The sequence below is a fragment of the Enoplosus armatus genome, chromosome 9 (assembly GCF_043641665.1).
Source record: "Enoplosus armatus isolate fEnoArm2 chromosome 9, fEnoArm2.hap1, whole genome shotgun sequence".
Taxonomy (NCBI): Eukaryota; Metazoa; Chordata; class Actinopteri; order Centrarchiformes; family Enoplosidae; genus Enoplosus; species Enoplosus armatus.
This window is the reverse complement of record NC_092188.1, coordinates 16,487,832-16,505,571: the sequence shown is the minus strand read 5'-3', so window position 1 is coordinate 16,505,571 and position 17,740 is coordinate 16,487,832. Positions and strand designations below refer to the sequence as shown.

The 17,740-nt window shown below is 40.4% G+C and overlaps 1 protein-coding gene across 1 annotated transcript; it reads left to right on the top strand.

Moving 5' to 3' along the window:
- Positions 1-1,718: 1,718 nt before the first annotated feature.
- Positions 1,719-16,253, top strand: slc6a3 (solute carrier family 6 member 3). Its single transcript, XM_070911262.1, has 15 exons — positions 1,719-1,805; positions 2,386-2,596; positions 3,969-4,100; positions 6,438-6,654; positions 8,372-8,510; positions 8,867-9,001; positions 10,418-10,521; positions 11,406-11,530; positions 12,346-12,458; positions 12,716-12,844; positions 12,973-13,072; positions 14,782-14,882; positions 15,624-15,791; positions 15,967-16,038; positions 16,230-16,253. Exons 1-15 carry the CDS (start codon positions 1,719-1,721, stop codon positions 16,251-16,253), a joined length of 1,857 nt encoding a protein of 618 aa, XP_070767363.1.
- The last annotated feature ends 1,487 nt before the right edge of the window (positions 16,254-17,740 follow it).

Here is a 17,740-nt window from a genome sequence, read left to right as displayed (position 1 = left end):
ATAATGTTCTTCCATTATATACAGCTTACTAAATGATGCTGAAGGTGATGACAGATTTCAAATATTACACTGGCAAGGAACTTCACTGTATCTCTGTGTGAATGTTGAAATATTGTTTATATTCGTGTTTACCCCACAGACTTACCTTCACACAGAATGAAAAGTCATCCAGGAAAGATGCTTAAATCAGGTGAGAAAACATGCAATGATGGGAGAGAGAGAGAGGAGGAACAGACGAAGCTTGGGTGAGAAGGGAGGGAGGAGAGTAATGGCGGGGGGGGGGGGGGGGGGGGGGTGTTGATTGTCTCTCATACAAGAGTGGTATCGCAGACAGATCTCCATACCAGACCACAGGGTACTCTGGGCTCTGCGTGTCTGTCACTGGAGCCAAGGAGTGTGGGAGGGCTTTCTACAACTCTTCATAGATTGCCAGTTCCAGTCTTCATCCTCATCTCCTGTCTCACTGCCACTCTGTCTCTTACTCTTTTACTCTTTCTGTTTCTCTAAACGTTCTTACTCCCATCTGCGTCCCAGTCTAACTTATCAAGGACGATCTGCGTAAATATGGTCAGCATCAGTTTGCAGCGCACTGAAGAACATCAGCACAACTGGAATTAAATTGTCCAAACTGACAGCTGGAGGAGCTTTCAAAGAATTGAGGTGAGTTTTTATTGTTTTATTTCCTGGAAAATATTTCTTCTGTTGTAACGTGTTGCATATTTGAATCTTTTTATTTGTAATAACTCAGCATTTGGCTGTTGCCTGTGGTTTTATCTGTTGTCTTGTGGTGAGAGGAAATTTACAGAATAAATGATTGAATTTGGTAAATATTTTTAGCAATATAGTGGAGTAACGAAGGTTTAAATGCTGATATGATAGCTTGAGAGATTGGGGTTGCTTAATGTTAAAAATTACCCTTATAAGAGCTGATGATGCTGGATGGTTAGTTTTCAAAAACAAAATTTTAGACTTCATCTAAAAGAGAAAACAACAGCCCTATGTTACAGCAAAAAATAAAAAGAATTCTAATGATAAAATGTAAAGTTTTTTTATGATCACTCTCTTACATTTAAGAAATAAACAGGGTTGGGCCCTGTTTATTTCTTCCCTGATTTTACTGATTTCACTTTTTTCTAATAAGGATCATTTATGTGAAAAGTTATAATCGGAAATCTTAACTAAATCTGGCGGACAACATGTTGTGGTGAGACGGGGTTAGTAGACACTGGGCCAAATCTGTGAGCAAAATGGCGATCAACAAGTGTGAAATGAAATGAGCACGCTGTGATGGCCTTGTAGAGACGCTCCCCCCACACCCCCTCATGTTACCCTCAGCCTGGATCCCATCACTCTGTTGCTTATCTCCACTCTCCTCTAGCTCTTTCTCTATTTCATGTAACAACTAGAAAGCTTGAAATTAATTAATATATGTACCGACCCATACTCTTTATGTATTTTCCACCCATACAGTCTGCTTGCCATGTTTTTGTAAAAAAAATTCCACGTTGCTTTAGTATTTAAAAGGTATTTTTTACACTTTTTATTGCAGAATTTTTCTCCCACTGTTGTTTCCCTGTTCAGTCAATTCCTCAATTTCCCAAACAGGGAATAGTAAAGTTCCATGTTGTGTTTTTCTTTCTCTGCCCTCAAGACTCTTCAGTTGCACCTACCATCCTTCGTCCACCAGCATATCACTCCCGAAGGCTGTGCACCCCTCCATGCTGACAGAGAGAGTGCCTGTCGGCGTGATGTCCTCAGTTGTAGCGCCAGAAAAGCCCACCTCCAACACCATGGGCCCCAAAGAGGTCAGTGCAGATCCGACACAATTGTAGTGGATTAATGGCATGCCATTCAGTCTGATTAGAAAAACCCAATTGAATCACTGCATGGTGCAAGCTTCTTAATTATTAAAAAGTGCATTTCTCTCTGACATGGTCTGTCTGACTCAATTTATGCAGACCTAAAATGTTTTGGGAAAAGAACCATGATGGTAGTGAAAGCCAAATTTTCTGGAGGCTAAAATGGACTTTTCGAGAGCAGAATTTTTACCATTTTCAATTTACTTAACTCACTCAGAGGACAAATATAAAGCCTCAACTGGTGCATGAAGCATTGAAGACGGCGATTGTCACTGTCTGTCATGTGTGGGAAGTGACAGAATAATAAAATGATGATGAATAAAATGAATGTAACTGTGATCTATCTGCTCTATTTGTCTGTCATATCTATCTACGTCATCTTTCTTCACATCTACCTATATGCAAGATTGTACAGAGATAATACATGGTAAATGTAAGTTAACATGACTAAATGGTGTACCTTGGAATGTTTTAAGCACCTAGTACATCTGATTGATTATTACCTCCATGACCTGTAATTCTTTAGGTGGAGCTGATCCTGGTGAAGGAGCAGAATGGGGTTCAGTTCACCTCGACCACTTTAGTGGCTCCGACTCCTTCTCAGACTCACCCCAGTGGGGAGGAGGAGAGGGAGACCTGGGGGAAGAAAATCGACTTCCTCCTGTCTGTGATCGGATTCGCCGTGGACCTCGCCAATGTCTGGAGATTCCCCTACCTCTGCTATAAGAATGGAGGAGGTGAGACGGATTGAAGGAGTCTAGGGAGGAAGCTGATTTTGTAGCCAAGCCATTTGTAAAGGGTCCCCTACCCGAGAGTGGCTAGAGAAGGGAGTAAGGAAGTGAAGGAAGGAGATCATCCTCCTGTCCTACGAGAGTAGTGAAGGAAGGACATGAAGTGTTGATGGTGGAGTGTTTGTGTGTGGTCGTGTTGAAAGGAAAGACAGGGAGGAAAAAAGTGAAATACAGGAAAAAGGAGAGAAGAAGGTGAAATGAAGGAGGAATTTATTCACACACGCTTGCATATTGTATATTTTCACCTGCGTTTACTATAAGCGCATGCATGTATTTGCACATGTATGCAGATGTGTGTGTGTGTGTGTGTGTGTGTCATATTGTGCGTGTGTTTCAGCTCCTTGTGCTCGCTGGTTGTTGTTTGAGATTTTTTCCAACCCGTGGCAGAGATCAAAATAGGGGAAAAACCACCACAGCTGCTCCGAATAGATTAGCTCTAACAATCACTGCCACTAATTACGGCTGTTTAACATAGAGCTCTCATTACATTTAAGAGCTTTAAATGATACTGTGGCCATGGTCAAGGCTGACTATAAGTCCCCGAATCCTAGGGAGGTTTCATTTGAGGCAATTTACCCAAATTATTATATTTCATTATTTCATTTTATGCCTTAGTTGATAGCTGACAGTAGAGAGGTGACAGAAAATCAGTGGAGAGAGACATGGGGAATGACATGCAGCAAAGGTTCCCAGCTAGGGACGTTGTGGATCATGGTCGGTGCCTTAACCCCTGAGCCACCAAGGTGCCCCAAACCCAAACTATTCTTAAGAGAGTTGATAATCACCATGTTGCCTACTCTGACTGTACTTGTACTATGTAATCCAATCATTTGTGGTCGATTATAATATCTCCTGAAACCTTGCTTTTGTGCATAACGTAAAAAAAGGACCTAACCAGTTTAACATAGAGTAATAATGCAATGAAAGCTGTAGTCACAGCTGACACCCCTCTGCTTGGAGGTTCTCCTCAGTGGCATGACATGGCATACGATGATTTGCATTTGGTGTCAAATAACAGAATGAAATTAATTAAAACATTACACTTGGATGAGGCATCAGCTGATTAATAATAAATATTTGTCTTTACTCAGGCATGCATTTGTTGTAGGTTAGGTTTGCATAATTATACTCAAATATCAAATATAATTACAAAACATTACAAAATGGTAGCTTTTATAATTGATACGGGATCAGGAAACATTTTGTTCTCTCCTGAAATGTATGTGTATAGCATTTTGTAATGTAACCTTTCATATAGAGATGGAGTTTGACCTGTCTGTGTGTTTGTGTGTGTGTGTGTGTGTGTGTGTGGGTACAGGTGCGTTCCTGGTGCCGTACTTGTTCTTCATGGTGATAGCAGGCATGCCTCTCTTCTACATGGAGCTGGCTCTGGGGCAATACAACAGAGAGGGGGCAGCAGGGGTCTGGAAGATCTGTCCCATATTTAAAGGTAGGAAGTGACACGCCATAGGACACACATTCAGATGTACAGACAGACGCATGCCCACACTGGAGGATGTGCACATGCAAATTACCCTCTTTTGACACCTGCATGTCTTCACAGGAATGCTTGCACATGTATATTAAATCATTCTGTCATGGTATGAGTCTGTTGGTCCGTCTGCCTGATGATAACACGTCCTAATATCTACATGTCTTTCTGTCTGCTTGTATGCCCACATGCCTGTCTGTCCACATGCCAGTCTCTTTTGTCTGCTTGTCTCTGCGTTGAGCGGCGACAGGCATTGTTTATCCTCCGCGGAACATCAGGTTCTGTTGGCACTCAGATGGAAAGCAAATGAAAATTGGGCTTTTAGACTCTTGTCCTGATTGTCCAAATCCTTCTGTCAAACAGTGGCGTGGCACACTGGTTTGACACTCTGCAGGGGTACTTTTCAACACATCGATAAGCAAAGGAGAATGCCATCCAAACGTACACTAATGGAGAAACAAACATTAAGACTGATTCACGTTTCTGAGCAAAGTCACTGGTTGAAAATATAATAATACACTTTGCTTGGTGCAACTTTTTATGCTTTTTTATTCGGTTTACAAGATGGGACTTGTGTGTGTATATATCCATCTCCGTCTCTGTACTGTATGTCCTGCTCTGATATTCATTTGTTGGTCATTTTCTTTGATTATTTAAAAAAGTTATTTAACACCTCAATATGAATCTAAGGACCCAACAGAAATACAACCTCAAATACCATTATTACCAGCAGACCATCTGTTGCTTCACAGTGTGATGCCGTACCGCTGCTTTTTGTTACGTCACGTTCTTGTTGGTCCGAAGGTGGCCTGCAGTGTGTGCGTGCTCCTTCGTGTGTTTCTGTGTGAGCGTGTGAACATGTGCCGTCTGTCAGGGACCACACTGAGTAGGTTGACGTTCTAATCACACGCTTCACTCTCTCTCTGTCTCTCAGCGGGGGGATAACAGTAATTATTCAAATACACGCATACACATGCCCATATTGACAGTAATTATTCTGATCAGCAAGCTGGTTTCCTCTCAGGATCAATGCATTTGAAGAAGACGACGGAGAATGGGGGAGACGGAGAGAGATGGAGGGATAACATGGCCGCATGTGGCGCTAATAAGAGGCATCGCTGCCTTGACAAATATCACATCCACATTACAAAGGAATCAATAAGGCACACTCGTGGTCATGCCTCTTAGCAAAGGTTAACAATAAATTCAGCCTTAGAAGAGTGGACAATCTTTCAGATTTACAAAAAGGGTAGATGTGTTGATAATTAAGGCATGAAGGGGAGATCTTTAGAAGTTGTGTTGCTTTCTGTGAGACCGCAGGCATGTATCACAGGCTACTGTACCCATACTGGGTGAGAGATTGTGCTTTCTGGTGTGGGCTTCAGTGTTGGGATCTGTCAGAATATAGTCACTGTTCAATACAGCAATGCCTAAGTTTGAAGTGTGTATGGAGCATACTACTGTTTCTACTGATTCATAATGTTCTTCCTGACTAAATAACTTGATCAAACATTCTTGCAATTAAAAGACAAATAAGATCATTTGTAAAAGCCTAAGATTTGCATGACCACTGCCAAAGGGTTTGGTTCACTGTGTGGTGGATGATAAAAGCATACTGTACGCTAAAGGGCGAGTGTTGCACGAAAATGTGAAAAGAAAAGCCAGAGGTTTGTTCCCTTGAGCAAGAATTTCCTGATCACCTAACATTCACTAAAACAAGCCATACGATATTAATTTGTTATTCTTTTTTGATTGTGTTTTTTGTGTGCCTCCTCCCACTTGAACATTTTCAGTGGTGGAAGATGTATTCAGATCCTTTACTCAAGTAAAAGTACCAACACAAAAGCACTGCATTCATTCTGGCTCACTGTAGTGTCAAAAGTAAAGGTACTCGTTCTGCCCCTGTGACTGACTTGTTGTTATATATTACATTATTAGTGTTACTAATTTGATTGTGTGCATGCGCCGACCGTGTATGCAGCCTGTTACAGTCGCTCCTCTTATTTTTTCTTACTTTTTTCCTTATCATAACTTTCGCATTGCCTAATTTCCCCCCGGGGATCAATAAAGTATTTCTGATTCTGATTCTGATTCTGATTACTGATGTATCAGTGTGTAAGCAGCAGTTTACTATTGTAGCTGTTTAAGGTTTAGCTTTTTTAAAACTACTTTATATACAGTTGGATAGTTTGGTCCAGTGGTTCCAAACTTAAGGTTGGGGTTGGACAATTTCCCCCTCTTTCTATCTCTATCTTTTATGCCTATGAATATTAATCATTTGTGTCCCCCTAACAGGTGTAGGCTTTACAGTGATCCTCATTTCCCTCTACGTTGGTTTCTACTATAATGTCATCATCTCCTGGGCGCTGTTCTACCTCTTCTCCTCGTTCACCAGCGAGCTACCATGGGTCCACTGCAACAACACTTGGAACAGTCCTAACTGCTCCGACTGGGCTGACAACAGCTCAGGCAGTGACATTTACAAGGCCACCCCTGCTCAGGAGTACTTTGAGTAAGTTGGCCTGAACCAAGGCTCTAACATTTATTCATTAATATTTGTTTGATGTCAGTTCGAAGAAAAAGAAAATACAATTACATAGATCTAAAGCCAGTTTGGAGCCCCACCATGCTCTTGAAAATACTTAGGTATGTCATAGTCATGCTTATATGACAACTTAGCGCTACTTGTAGGGGGTCATGTGAATTTTGGGACCTCAAAGTGGGGCGATGAAAAAAAAAGTTTGAGAAACGTTTGCCATGATGGTTCTACAACAATATGGATATTTCTATAAATCTAACTTCCTTCAAATTGTACTTAGTGTTGTAATTATGAGGATATATATGTAATTTCTACCGGTAAAATGGCTTTATAACACAATATTCTATTCCAAAATCAAGTGAAGCAAAACTAAATGTTAATGCTTTCAAGCAACAACAGCAAATATGGAAACTTCACTGCAGTTAAAGGCAAACATACTTTATGTATATGTCCAATTACTGAAACATTTGTGGTTTGCTTTGACATAGCTCAAGCTTTACTGTGTATCACCCACACATTTCCACTGCAGGAAATGCACAAGAAAAAAGTTTGCTGCAGTGCACTTATGTGTAATGCTGCGGAGTTGGCTCGACGCTCTCGGCCTACAAACTAAGCCTCCTGTCTACATTTACAAATGTCTCAGAATATCTAATTGTGAATACTTATATAATATTCAAAAATGAACATCAGATGTATTTTTTCCTCAAAGTGGATCCGGAGTCTGGCTGCATCAGTCAGCTGATGTAGCCTCCCTCCCTGTGAAGCTGACCAGGTGTCTCCTGTTGCAGCAAGCGAGGGGTTGTTCTGTTGTGACAGTTGAGGCATTTCATCCATGCTAGTTGAAACGGTAGTGTGCTATTTACACAGAACCACCTGCAGACAATTTGACCACATCAGTTGAACATTGGCTGGTCTCATCTCAGGCTGTCTCTGAAATGATCTGAATCAAGACATCAACGATGTTCCATGATATTATAGACTTGCAGGTGACACATGTAATTTAACTTTCCAGAATGCAATATAAAAGTACACTTTCAAATCTGTTACCTTTCATTGGCAATCCAATTTTCCCGTCTTGGCAGGCTGTCATGATTTTTAAGACCTTTTAATTTACTGTAATGCAAATCAGGTAGCATTTATCTTGCCAGATTACCTGGAAACCCCAATTCTATGCAGGATAACAAGCACAGGATGCAGATTCAGGTGCAGGGCTCAACTGATGCCGTGAATAATAATGTGGTTGTAAGCCTTATTATCAACATTTGGAACACATGGATTCAGCTGTTCCCAGTTTTCTTATCTGTCACAATAGTTTTCAGTCTAATTAAACCCCCAATCCCACAGACAGAGGTGCTGCTTTACCTTTGGTCTCTTGTGTGTCTCATGAGTGCGTGCGTTAAAAAATGAACCAATAAGGGCAGTATTTGTGGCACTGACAATGTGAAGTCCTTCTGAAGGCATTGGTGTCAACAACAGCTAAAGTGATTAGAGGTTTTTGGCAGCACGTTCTTAGGCTACTTCTCGGGGATTTGGTAGAGGTCGCACAATATTCCTGCTCCCTTCACATCACATCTGTTAAGTGACGTCATTGTAGGTGAGAATGTGCTACATGCAAGACCTTACTTACATACAGTGAACATGGTGACTCAGGAATGGCCATGGTTCTTACCAGAATATTCTCTTTCCCTAGACGAGGGGTGCTCCACATCCAGGACAGTAATGGCATTGATGATCTGGGCCGTCCACGCTGGCAGTTGACTTCCTGTTTAGGTGTAGTGATTGTTCTGCTCTACTTCAGCCTCTGGAAGGGAGTCAAGACCTCTGGCAAGGTGGGAAATGACCCAGTAGCCATGTTTCTTAATGTGAAAACCACAAAAGTACTACAACTCCTATCCAATATTCTTTAAGTGAGTCATCATACCATGTAAGCTATGAAATTAATTTAAGGATATGTGTTATGTGGAAATGCATTTTCAAGTCCAGTTTAAACTACCAAGCAGTTTAAGACCACTGTCTTTGTGTGTATATAAATGTGTATGTGCATTTTCACTCTCTTGCATGCATTCATATGTGTGAATCTGTGTGTGTGTGTGTGTGTGTGTGGCCTTCTTTCTCTGTGTAAATGTGCGGGTATTCTGCATGCGTGTAACTGTGTGTGTATGTGTACCTTGTGCGACCCTTTCAGGTTGTGTGGATCACAGCCACGATGCCCTACGTGGTCTTGACTGTGCTGCTGCTCCGTGGAGTCACTCTGCCCGGAGCCATCGATGGCATTAAAGCTTACCTCTCTGTGGACTTCCTGAGACTCTGTGACGCCAAGGTGAGTGTCGGCGGTAGAGAAAGGGGGACATGAGTGAGGTGAGAGTGGTGGGGGTACAGAAGAAGGAGAAGAAAAGGAGGCACAGGGAGGTAACTGTGGCTTTAAAGGAATGCTTTGACATTTGAAGTTTTTGTTTTGTTTTCTTTAACTAACATTAGCACACACAATCTGTAAAGAAATCTGAAAAATGAAAACGTGGGGTTGCTCTAAAAAGACTTGGCTTGTATCTTGTAACATATTTGATTGACTATGTCATGCTAATGTGCTAAGCTAAACTTACTATGGCAATGATACATCATAATATTTCAAGATCTGTGCACAGTGCATACCAGTAGCAACAGCAATAGAAAGCAAGCATTCATTATTAGATCATTTTGAAATAGTTAACAGTGACAGTATTCACAGTGATGTTGAATGTTTTGTGCAAATCTTCATAAACTCTTGAGTTGCATTAAACCCATTTTTTTAGGATTGCAAAGTCTTCATTTTAAGCAGATAACAAAATATGTTCAGGGCTTTGCTAGCAACAAGGAGTTACTGCTAAGGAGGAACAAAGGCAATATTGACATATTATTTTCAATGTTGATTGTGCAGCAAGTATTTCACATTTTACATGCTCAAAAAAAAAAAATACGTATCCCATATCAGGCAAACTGCAGCATAACTGAACAGAAAAGATTAATTGGAATGGAGAACTGTAAGAAGATAGAATTTAAACCAAATTAAAAAGACAGAACTGAACACAGAACATGTGCAAGAAAGAAAACTTATGGTTGGGTGACACACAACAAACCTACAAATAGCACACAATACGCAGCAATACCCTGGCAAAATCAGTTGCCTTTCACTTTGATCTACATGGTTGAATGACAAAATCCTTAATGTGGAACTATTCCTCAATAACTGGGTTAATGCATGACATCTCATTGTATGCTGTAGGCCAATTTGGGAAAAGAGTCAAACACAGCATTGGTCTACAATGTTAATTACTGTTAGGGAGGCATTTCCTCAAGGCGTTAAAAAAAAAATGTGAGAAAATTGTTTGTGTAACCTGTTTCTAATATTTTCTTAACTGTGAAAACTGCTATCACATCTTATAACAACATCTTATTTATCTTAATAGGAGGCACAAAGAGCTCAATAAGTAAGCATGCAGGACTAAAGGACTCAGTTATGGAGAATGAGAGAGAAAGCAAGAAGGAGAGAGATAGAGAGATGCATGGCAGCAATTGGAGAATTAGATTAGATAGATGCATGGAGCAGTAATTTGCAAAATTACCCCCCGTATTCACTAGCGTCTTTCATCTACTGCCGTTGAATGAGTTTCCTGCAATTATCCCTAATAATGGCTTTTTTCCTCTCCTGTGCCTTTTGTTTGCCGCTTCACACAAGTGTGCTTGTTCTGTCGCTCCCCAGGTCTGGATTGAGGCAGCGACACAGATCTGTTTCTCTCTGGGAGTGGGGTTTGGTGTGCTAATTGCCTTCTCCAGCTACAACAAATTCAGCAACAACTGTTACAGGTAAAGACACACAGGGAGAGGCAGGGGGTGGTTCACAGAGACAGACAGAGGACAGGAGTTGCTTCTACACACACACACACACATAAACGCGCGCACGCAACATAAGCAGGTGAATTACAATAACCTTTGAAGCTCCTTGAAACCCGCCATGTCTTTGACACCATGCTGTGCAACAGACAGCCGTAACACCAATCAAAACTGTCGCACTCTTTGAAAATCATCAGCATCCCGCAGGAGGCTTTTATCTCCTTTTTTTTTTTTTTTGCCTTTTTCAATGTTTCTGATAACTGACACATGACACTGTCCACCTTGAGGATTTCTACTTGAGCGTAACCCCAAATCACTGAAAATATATTTCGGCAAAATGCCAAAAGTGTCTGACTTTGAAAAGTAATGAGGGAGGTTACAAATGTTTTTGTCGGACAATGTTACTGCATGAGTACATTTAGTCACCTTTATTTCCCTTTCATGCATTGTCAAACACAGAGGTTCTGTCCTCTTTCAACACTGACCACCTCATTCATCGGTTCATTTTCTCCACTAAATCTTGTACAATTGAATGAGGTTAATTTCTACCCCAACAGCAGGCAGGAGGACGACCTGCCAGTCTGTCACATAACGGGCAAAACATTGACTACCTGACTAATCCATAAAATCTATCAGGGGTCTCTAAACTGTTCTGCGACCCAGACTCATTACAGCAAGCTAGCATTCCATTCATGTAAAAGCTAAGAGGACACAGGCATTGACCCACTCCTGACATACTCATAAAATTGACTGGCTGGTCAATTATGTTGCTATTGACTGTGTGATGACTGATGACTGACCGATGAACTGTCAATGCATTTATTTTTTTACATTCTTCTTTGATTTTATTGATCCAGAGACGCCATCATCACCAGCTCCATCAACTCCTTAACCAGCTTCTTCTCCGGCTTTGTGGTCTTCTCCTTCCTTGGGTACATGTCCCAAAAGCACAACGTAGCCCTGGACAAAGTTGCCAGAGACGGTATGGTATTATTGTCTGTGTTTGTAATGTGGTGTTTATATACAGTGCATGGTGTAGATATTTGGAGGGAGACACTATCAGCAAGTTAAGGCTTTTCTTCCCTCAGTTTTCAAAAATGAATGATGAGAAACAACGTTTAAAAAAATATATATATCCATGTTCCAGCTTACCTGTCTTTATAGAAATGTTAGCTAAAGTTAAACAAAACATACGGTGTGTTGCAGGGAAATATCACATCTCCTTGAGCACATTAAAGGAATCCATATCACATAGCATTTGTGATTGCACTTTGTATATTTGACTATGAGCCTAACCTGCTGTTGTAGGTTCTCCTCACATGTCAGTAATGTTGTATACACAGGATTGACCCACAGCAGGCCACTTTTGGCATTATCCCATGATGGGTGTTATTGAATGACACTGCAAACAGCTCAGTAGAAGCAGGATAATGTGCATTCTTTAATTATTCCAAGAGTCAACGATATTTAAGATCAGCTATCTTTAGTTGCCAGGACTGTAATCAATGAAGAAAACCCAGATGAACCCGAGGACTGGATTCAAATGCCACCAATGCTGTTAGTGGAACTGGGTTGCTGTGTTGCTTACAAGTCGGTTAAAATGAAACGGGTTGCACAAACTCTTCTCCAATATACCATAATTTATTCCCTTGATTGTTTTATCTAGTCTTTAACCATATATTTAGCTTTGTAGCAATCTGTTTTGGAGGCTGCTTTTATGTCTGCTTCAATGCCAAATGCTCCAAACGCTAATTTGTGCTGTTTTCTACTTTCCTCTCTTGATTTCTTGTTCTTTAGGTGCTGGTTTGGTGTTTGTCATTTACCCAGAAGCCATTGCAACGTTACCTGGGTCATCATTGTGGGCGGTCATCTTCTTCATCATGCTGTTGACACTGGGCATTGACAGTGCTGTAAGTATGCACCCACCCACACACACACACACACTCACATATACACCTGTTATTTACCCTTTCCTCATTTGTGACATAAATTGTGTCTTTATGAACTGTAATGTCAAATGAAATGCTTTTCTGACATTCATTGGACAAAACAATTTCAAGTTTTGGAGCTTCAGCGCTGCAATTATGTAATAAATAGTTGGACATCTACAGTGACTTAGCAGCCTCGCTGACTTTGTGTTTTATTGTAACTCTGTCTCTTGTTGTAGATGGGTGGGATGGAATCAGTGATCACGGGGCTGATTGATGAGTTTAAATTCCTCCACAAGCACAGAGAGCTGTTCACCCTCTTCATCGTTGTTGCCACCTTCCTCATATCCCTCTTCTGTGTTACAAATGTAAGTTTCCTACCGGGCAGTCCGTTGTTGCATGTTTGTGTGATTGTTAATATTCATCTTTGCACTGTGGTTAGACCGCAGCAATTATATTATCACACATTCATTATATTTTCTTTCTCCCTCTCCAGGGTGGGATGTATGTGTTCACCCTGCTGGACCACTTTGCGGCAGGAACATCGATTCTCTTTGGAGTGCTTATTGAAGCCATCGGTATCGCATGGTTTTATGGTGAGAAAGATGGACAGGAGAAAAGAGGAAGGAAAAACAGATGATTCATGTTTCCATGGTCAGTAAAGCTGATGCTATATTAAGGGTTTGATGAGAAATCTATTGGTATAGGTGTGCTGTGCCTCAATGCAACATAGTTCTATTAGACGTAAGGATACTGCAGCTACAGAGTCTATTGTCACTAATGGTTTTGGCCTCTTCAGCCTCTGTGCATGTGATGTTAAGGTACAAGGATATGCTGTATCTGTAGTGCTCATAAGAGCTCAGTGAGGTTAAATGACCCGAGTTTTGACTGTTAGTGTTACCTCTGTGTTCATTCAGCAGTGGTGTGCCACCACATAAAGAAAATTGCAGCTGGGGAACAGGCAATTCCCATTTGTCATGGACAGGAGTCAGCTGTCTAATAGCTGGGTTGTAGATTGTTGTGGGTGGCAAGTGGGGGGGGGCTCAAAGTCAATTTCTCTCCAGATGTCCAAATTCAGTTGACACTAGATTTTACACAGTTTTGCCATCATCTCTACAACACTATATATTTTGTTTTTTTTAGATCAAATTCTTCCAACACACCAAATCTCTATAAATGATTGTTTATCTCTGCATGAGATGAGAGAGTTTTCTGGAGTGAATGACATGTCTCCTGTTTCTTGTACTTTTCTAGCACTCTATCAGCACAATATGGAAGAAATACTCAAGTTGTGTGGGAGTAAAGAACCTATTTATACTATATGTTGTTTGTTAGGACCTTGTGGTTCTGTAAATAATTACAGCAGACGTAGCCATTTGGGTTTTCCTCCTTTTCCATCCATCTTTTTGTAAATGAATAGCTGAAGACCAACAGCTTCATGGCAGATATTTACCTTTGCATGTATTTTCACCTACAGCACAGCCAGCTGAAATCAAGGAAAACTGACTTTTCATATTGTGTGAAAAACTCAACCCCGTTTTAAAACACAAAATATTATAAAGACAATCTAAAGGTCAGGGAAAATGGTTGACCTGAACTTCCGTATTGAGTTTCTTGTCTCATGTCTACTGAACCTGACTGTGGAGAGATCCATAAAAGGTTAAATACTAACCAGGCCCCAGGCGATGGGGTCAGCATATTGCCCCACTTTGGTGGGTCCTGACCTTGGCAAGCCAGATAAATCAAGCCTAAGGCTTCAGTGGGCCTTTTTTCCCATCCTCATAACTGCTGACAGGAACTCTTGACCCTGGCCACTGTGGTCTTTCGTTCTGCTGTCCTCTGCATAAGTACATTTAGCTGTGCAGAATACCTGGTCGTCAGTCTGGATATATTCTTCTGCATCTAGAGATGCCTTCCAGGCAGGAAGGCATGAGAAAAAAGTGTACAGCCAGGTTTATGAGCGAAAGAAAGTCATGATATGGTAAAAATGGTGCAGTAACTTATTACAAGTGGCTCTGCAGAGTGACATTGGTTACTGAAAATGGTTAAATTGTGAATTGTAGTTTTTACTAAACAACCTATGGGATTTAAACTTGTGCATAGGGTCCATATACAAAAGCACAGACTGCCTTGATAATATTCTCAATACCTGATATTCTCAAATAGAAAAAGTAAAGACGAGGACTGTACCCCACACAGGCTGTGAATGAACTGCGCAGTACTGTATGTGCATTTGACAATTTTTAGCAAAGTCTGTATCTAACCATGTCTTGTAAGTAACATCAAGTGTTTCCATATGTGTCAGGAGTGGACCGATTCAGTGACGACATTGAGGAGATGATTGGCCAGCGACCGGGCAGGTACTGGAGGCTGTGCTGGAAGTTTGTCAGCCCCTGCTTCCTCCTGGTGAGTCAGTGACATATTGTACATTGGAGCCCTAACCAAGACAAGTTAAAATAGGTTAGCAAATAGATAGCATTGAGATCATGAATATATGCTTTTGGCTCATACACATGTACAGTGACAGCCAAAAACTGTTTTACTCTAGTCTCAGTCATTATTTTTACATTTTAGGCTAACTGAAAAATATAGTCATTTTTTTAACCAATATATACTGTCCATCAGTCTAGCTATACCTCTGGTAGAAAAGAAGACCCTTCGTAAGGGTCATTCTTGATCAATTCCTGAGCTACTTTGGCTCTGGCCAAAAGATACATTTAGAAAAACACTCCTTGTCCACACAAGACACATAGACAGCATCAAGAAATCCTCATCAGGTCTTGATTTAACGGAAGGAGAGGATTTAAAGTAAGATTCTGAATTTTGGCAATCAGTCAGATTCTTGTTTGTGCTCATTTGTGCTAATATATTTGCAATGTATTTCCCCAGGAGGCTGAGAGGTGTGATTTAATGATATATGGAACAGATGGTCTGTCATTCAACACACCCACCACTCCTTAATATGCACTGTGTATTGACAACAGAAATATTGCCACTATTTTTTACTGCTAGTAGAAATCACATTGCTAACATCCTATGTAAGAACATTACATACAACCACACAAAGAGGACTTGAAATTAACAGTGCATTTCCTTCAAACTAATGGTTTCTCAAGTCTTTAGTATTCAAATCATTTTCTTCCATAGTTTATGGTGGTGGTGAGCTTTGCCACGTTCAACCCTCCAAACTACGGCTCCTACATGTTTCCTCCATGGGCTAACATGGTGGGATGGTGTCTGGCCATTTCCTCCATGACCATGGTGCCTCTCTACGCCATCTACAAACTCTGCACACTGCCTGGAAAGTTTTGCGATGTAAGTCAGAGCTATAACATCTTGGCAAAAATGGAGTGATGGAAAATTAGTTATTGCAATCTCTTTCATCTTTAGTAAGCTTTGTCTTAACATAGACCTTTCATTAAAGATCAAATATTATTTTTCTAATATTTAATGTATAACTTTTTAATGTATAACGTTTCTCCTGAAACAGAGACTGGCTTATGCCATCACCCCAGAGACAGAGCATCATTTGGTAGACAATGGGGAGGTTCGGCAGTTCACAGTAAGTGACTTAATTATGCTTTCTTTTTATCGTATCTTCAGAATTGTTTGTTGCTGTTGTCTGCTGAAACCTCGCATGTCGATGATGTCAGTGTTTTTTTTTTTAGCTTATTTCAATTAACTCAACCATTATGACCAGTACAGTAGAATAATACTGTTTTATTTCATGGGCATATTCTATTTTTCCCACAGCTGCATCACTGGTTGGTGGTCTGAAAAATACAAAGAGAGAGAGAGAGAAAGAGAGAGAGAGAGAGAGAGAGAGAGAGAGAGAGAGAGAGAAAATGAGAGTATGGGCATTGGGTGGATGGATGCATGCCAAGCGAAGGTCTGAAGAGCTAAGAAGAAGAAAGAAATAGCCATTTAAATCGATCACGATGATGGTGGTGGTGGTGGGAGCAGTTTAAAAGTGCCGACAAAAAACCCATAGAAATTGTAGTGTTCTTTAATTTCAACAGTGGATGTGTGAAGCTGTGCATTGACCCTCTCCACCATTGTGTTGACACTGGTGAATGGGATTCAGTCAAACAGGTAACGTGGCATTCAGACTGCTTCATCCATAAATACAAAACTCTTCCTGAATGAATACCATGCACGTTTTAGCCTGTTAGCTCTTTTTACATTGCACTTGCTACAGTGTGAGAAATGTTCTTGGAATTGCTGCCATAACCCATTCATAAGAATGAGTGGTAAACAAGTGAAAGGATCAATACTTTACATTACATTTTTTTTCTCACCGGTGGCTTTTATTTTCCAATTTGTCATTCTGGATCAAAACTCTTCCGTTTTTTTAACTGTCAGACATGTAATGAATGCCGCAGGTTTTACTGAATCCCAGTCCATATCGTTTATAATATTTCTTTATTCACTTGCTCTTCTTAAAGACTGTTATACTACACACAATTCCTGCAGAGAAAAATACACTTACTTTAGTTTACATCAAAGCACAGAATACAGGAAAGAACAGTTGCCACATCAATAGAGCAAAATAACATCATTTAAACTACATCTAAGCAAAAACTATGTCTGAATGAACATTACCTGAGCTTTCTTACTGAGCAGGGTCCATTCTTTTTTCTCATAAACAAAAATGACTCATCAGTCACAAATCAATAGAATCGATTGTCTGAAAATAAAAGTCACTTCCTCTTACTGTGTTCCTTCTTTTAGTTCTGTTGGATGGACCAACAAAAACACAGTCTGACCAGTAGTACAGTTGGGTAGTGTTATCACGTGGTGATTTATCGTAACACTGTCAGTCCATCAATATATTCTAAAAAATACTAAAACTGAACCTGCTTGTAAACAGACGTAAATAGTTTTAAACAGCTGCCCCAAAGTCCTGTCAGTCAAATAAGTGAACACACAGTCCGTTCTTGACTTGTCAACTTCCAAATAATCGTCACTGATGAAAACAACAACATCATCGGCCATACTGCTGATCTGATCAACCAAAGACTAAAATGAACTCAGAAATTAAGATATTGCTTTCTCAAATGAGACTATTTTGCCAAGGGATTTTCTTTCTTTTAATCAATAGACCACTTGATTGTTAACTTTATCATACCGGGTCGATCTCTCTTCCCCCTTATAACAAAGGAGTGCCAATGCACATTCTGTTTAATTGAAGATTTGTTGTTACAGGTGGTGATTTGAAAGCTATGACTGTCACATTTCCAGAAAGCATAAAGCTTTAATTTTAC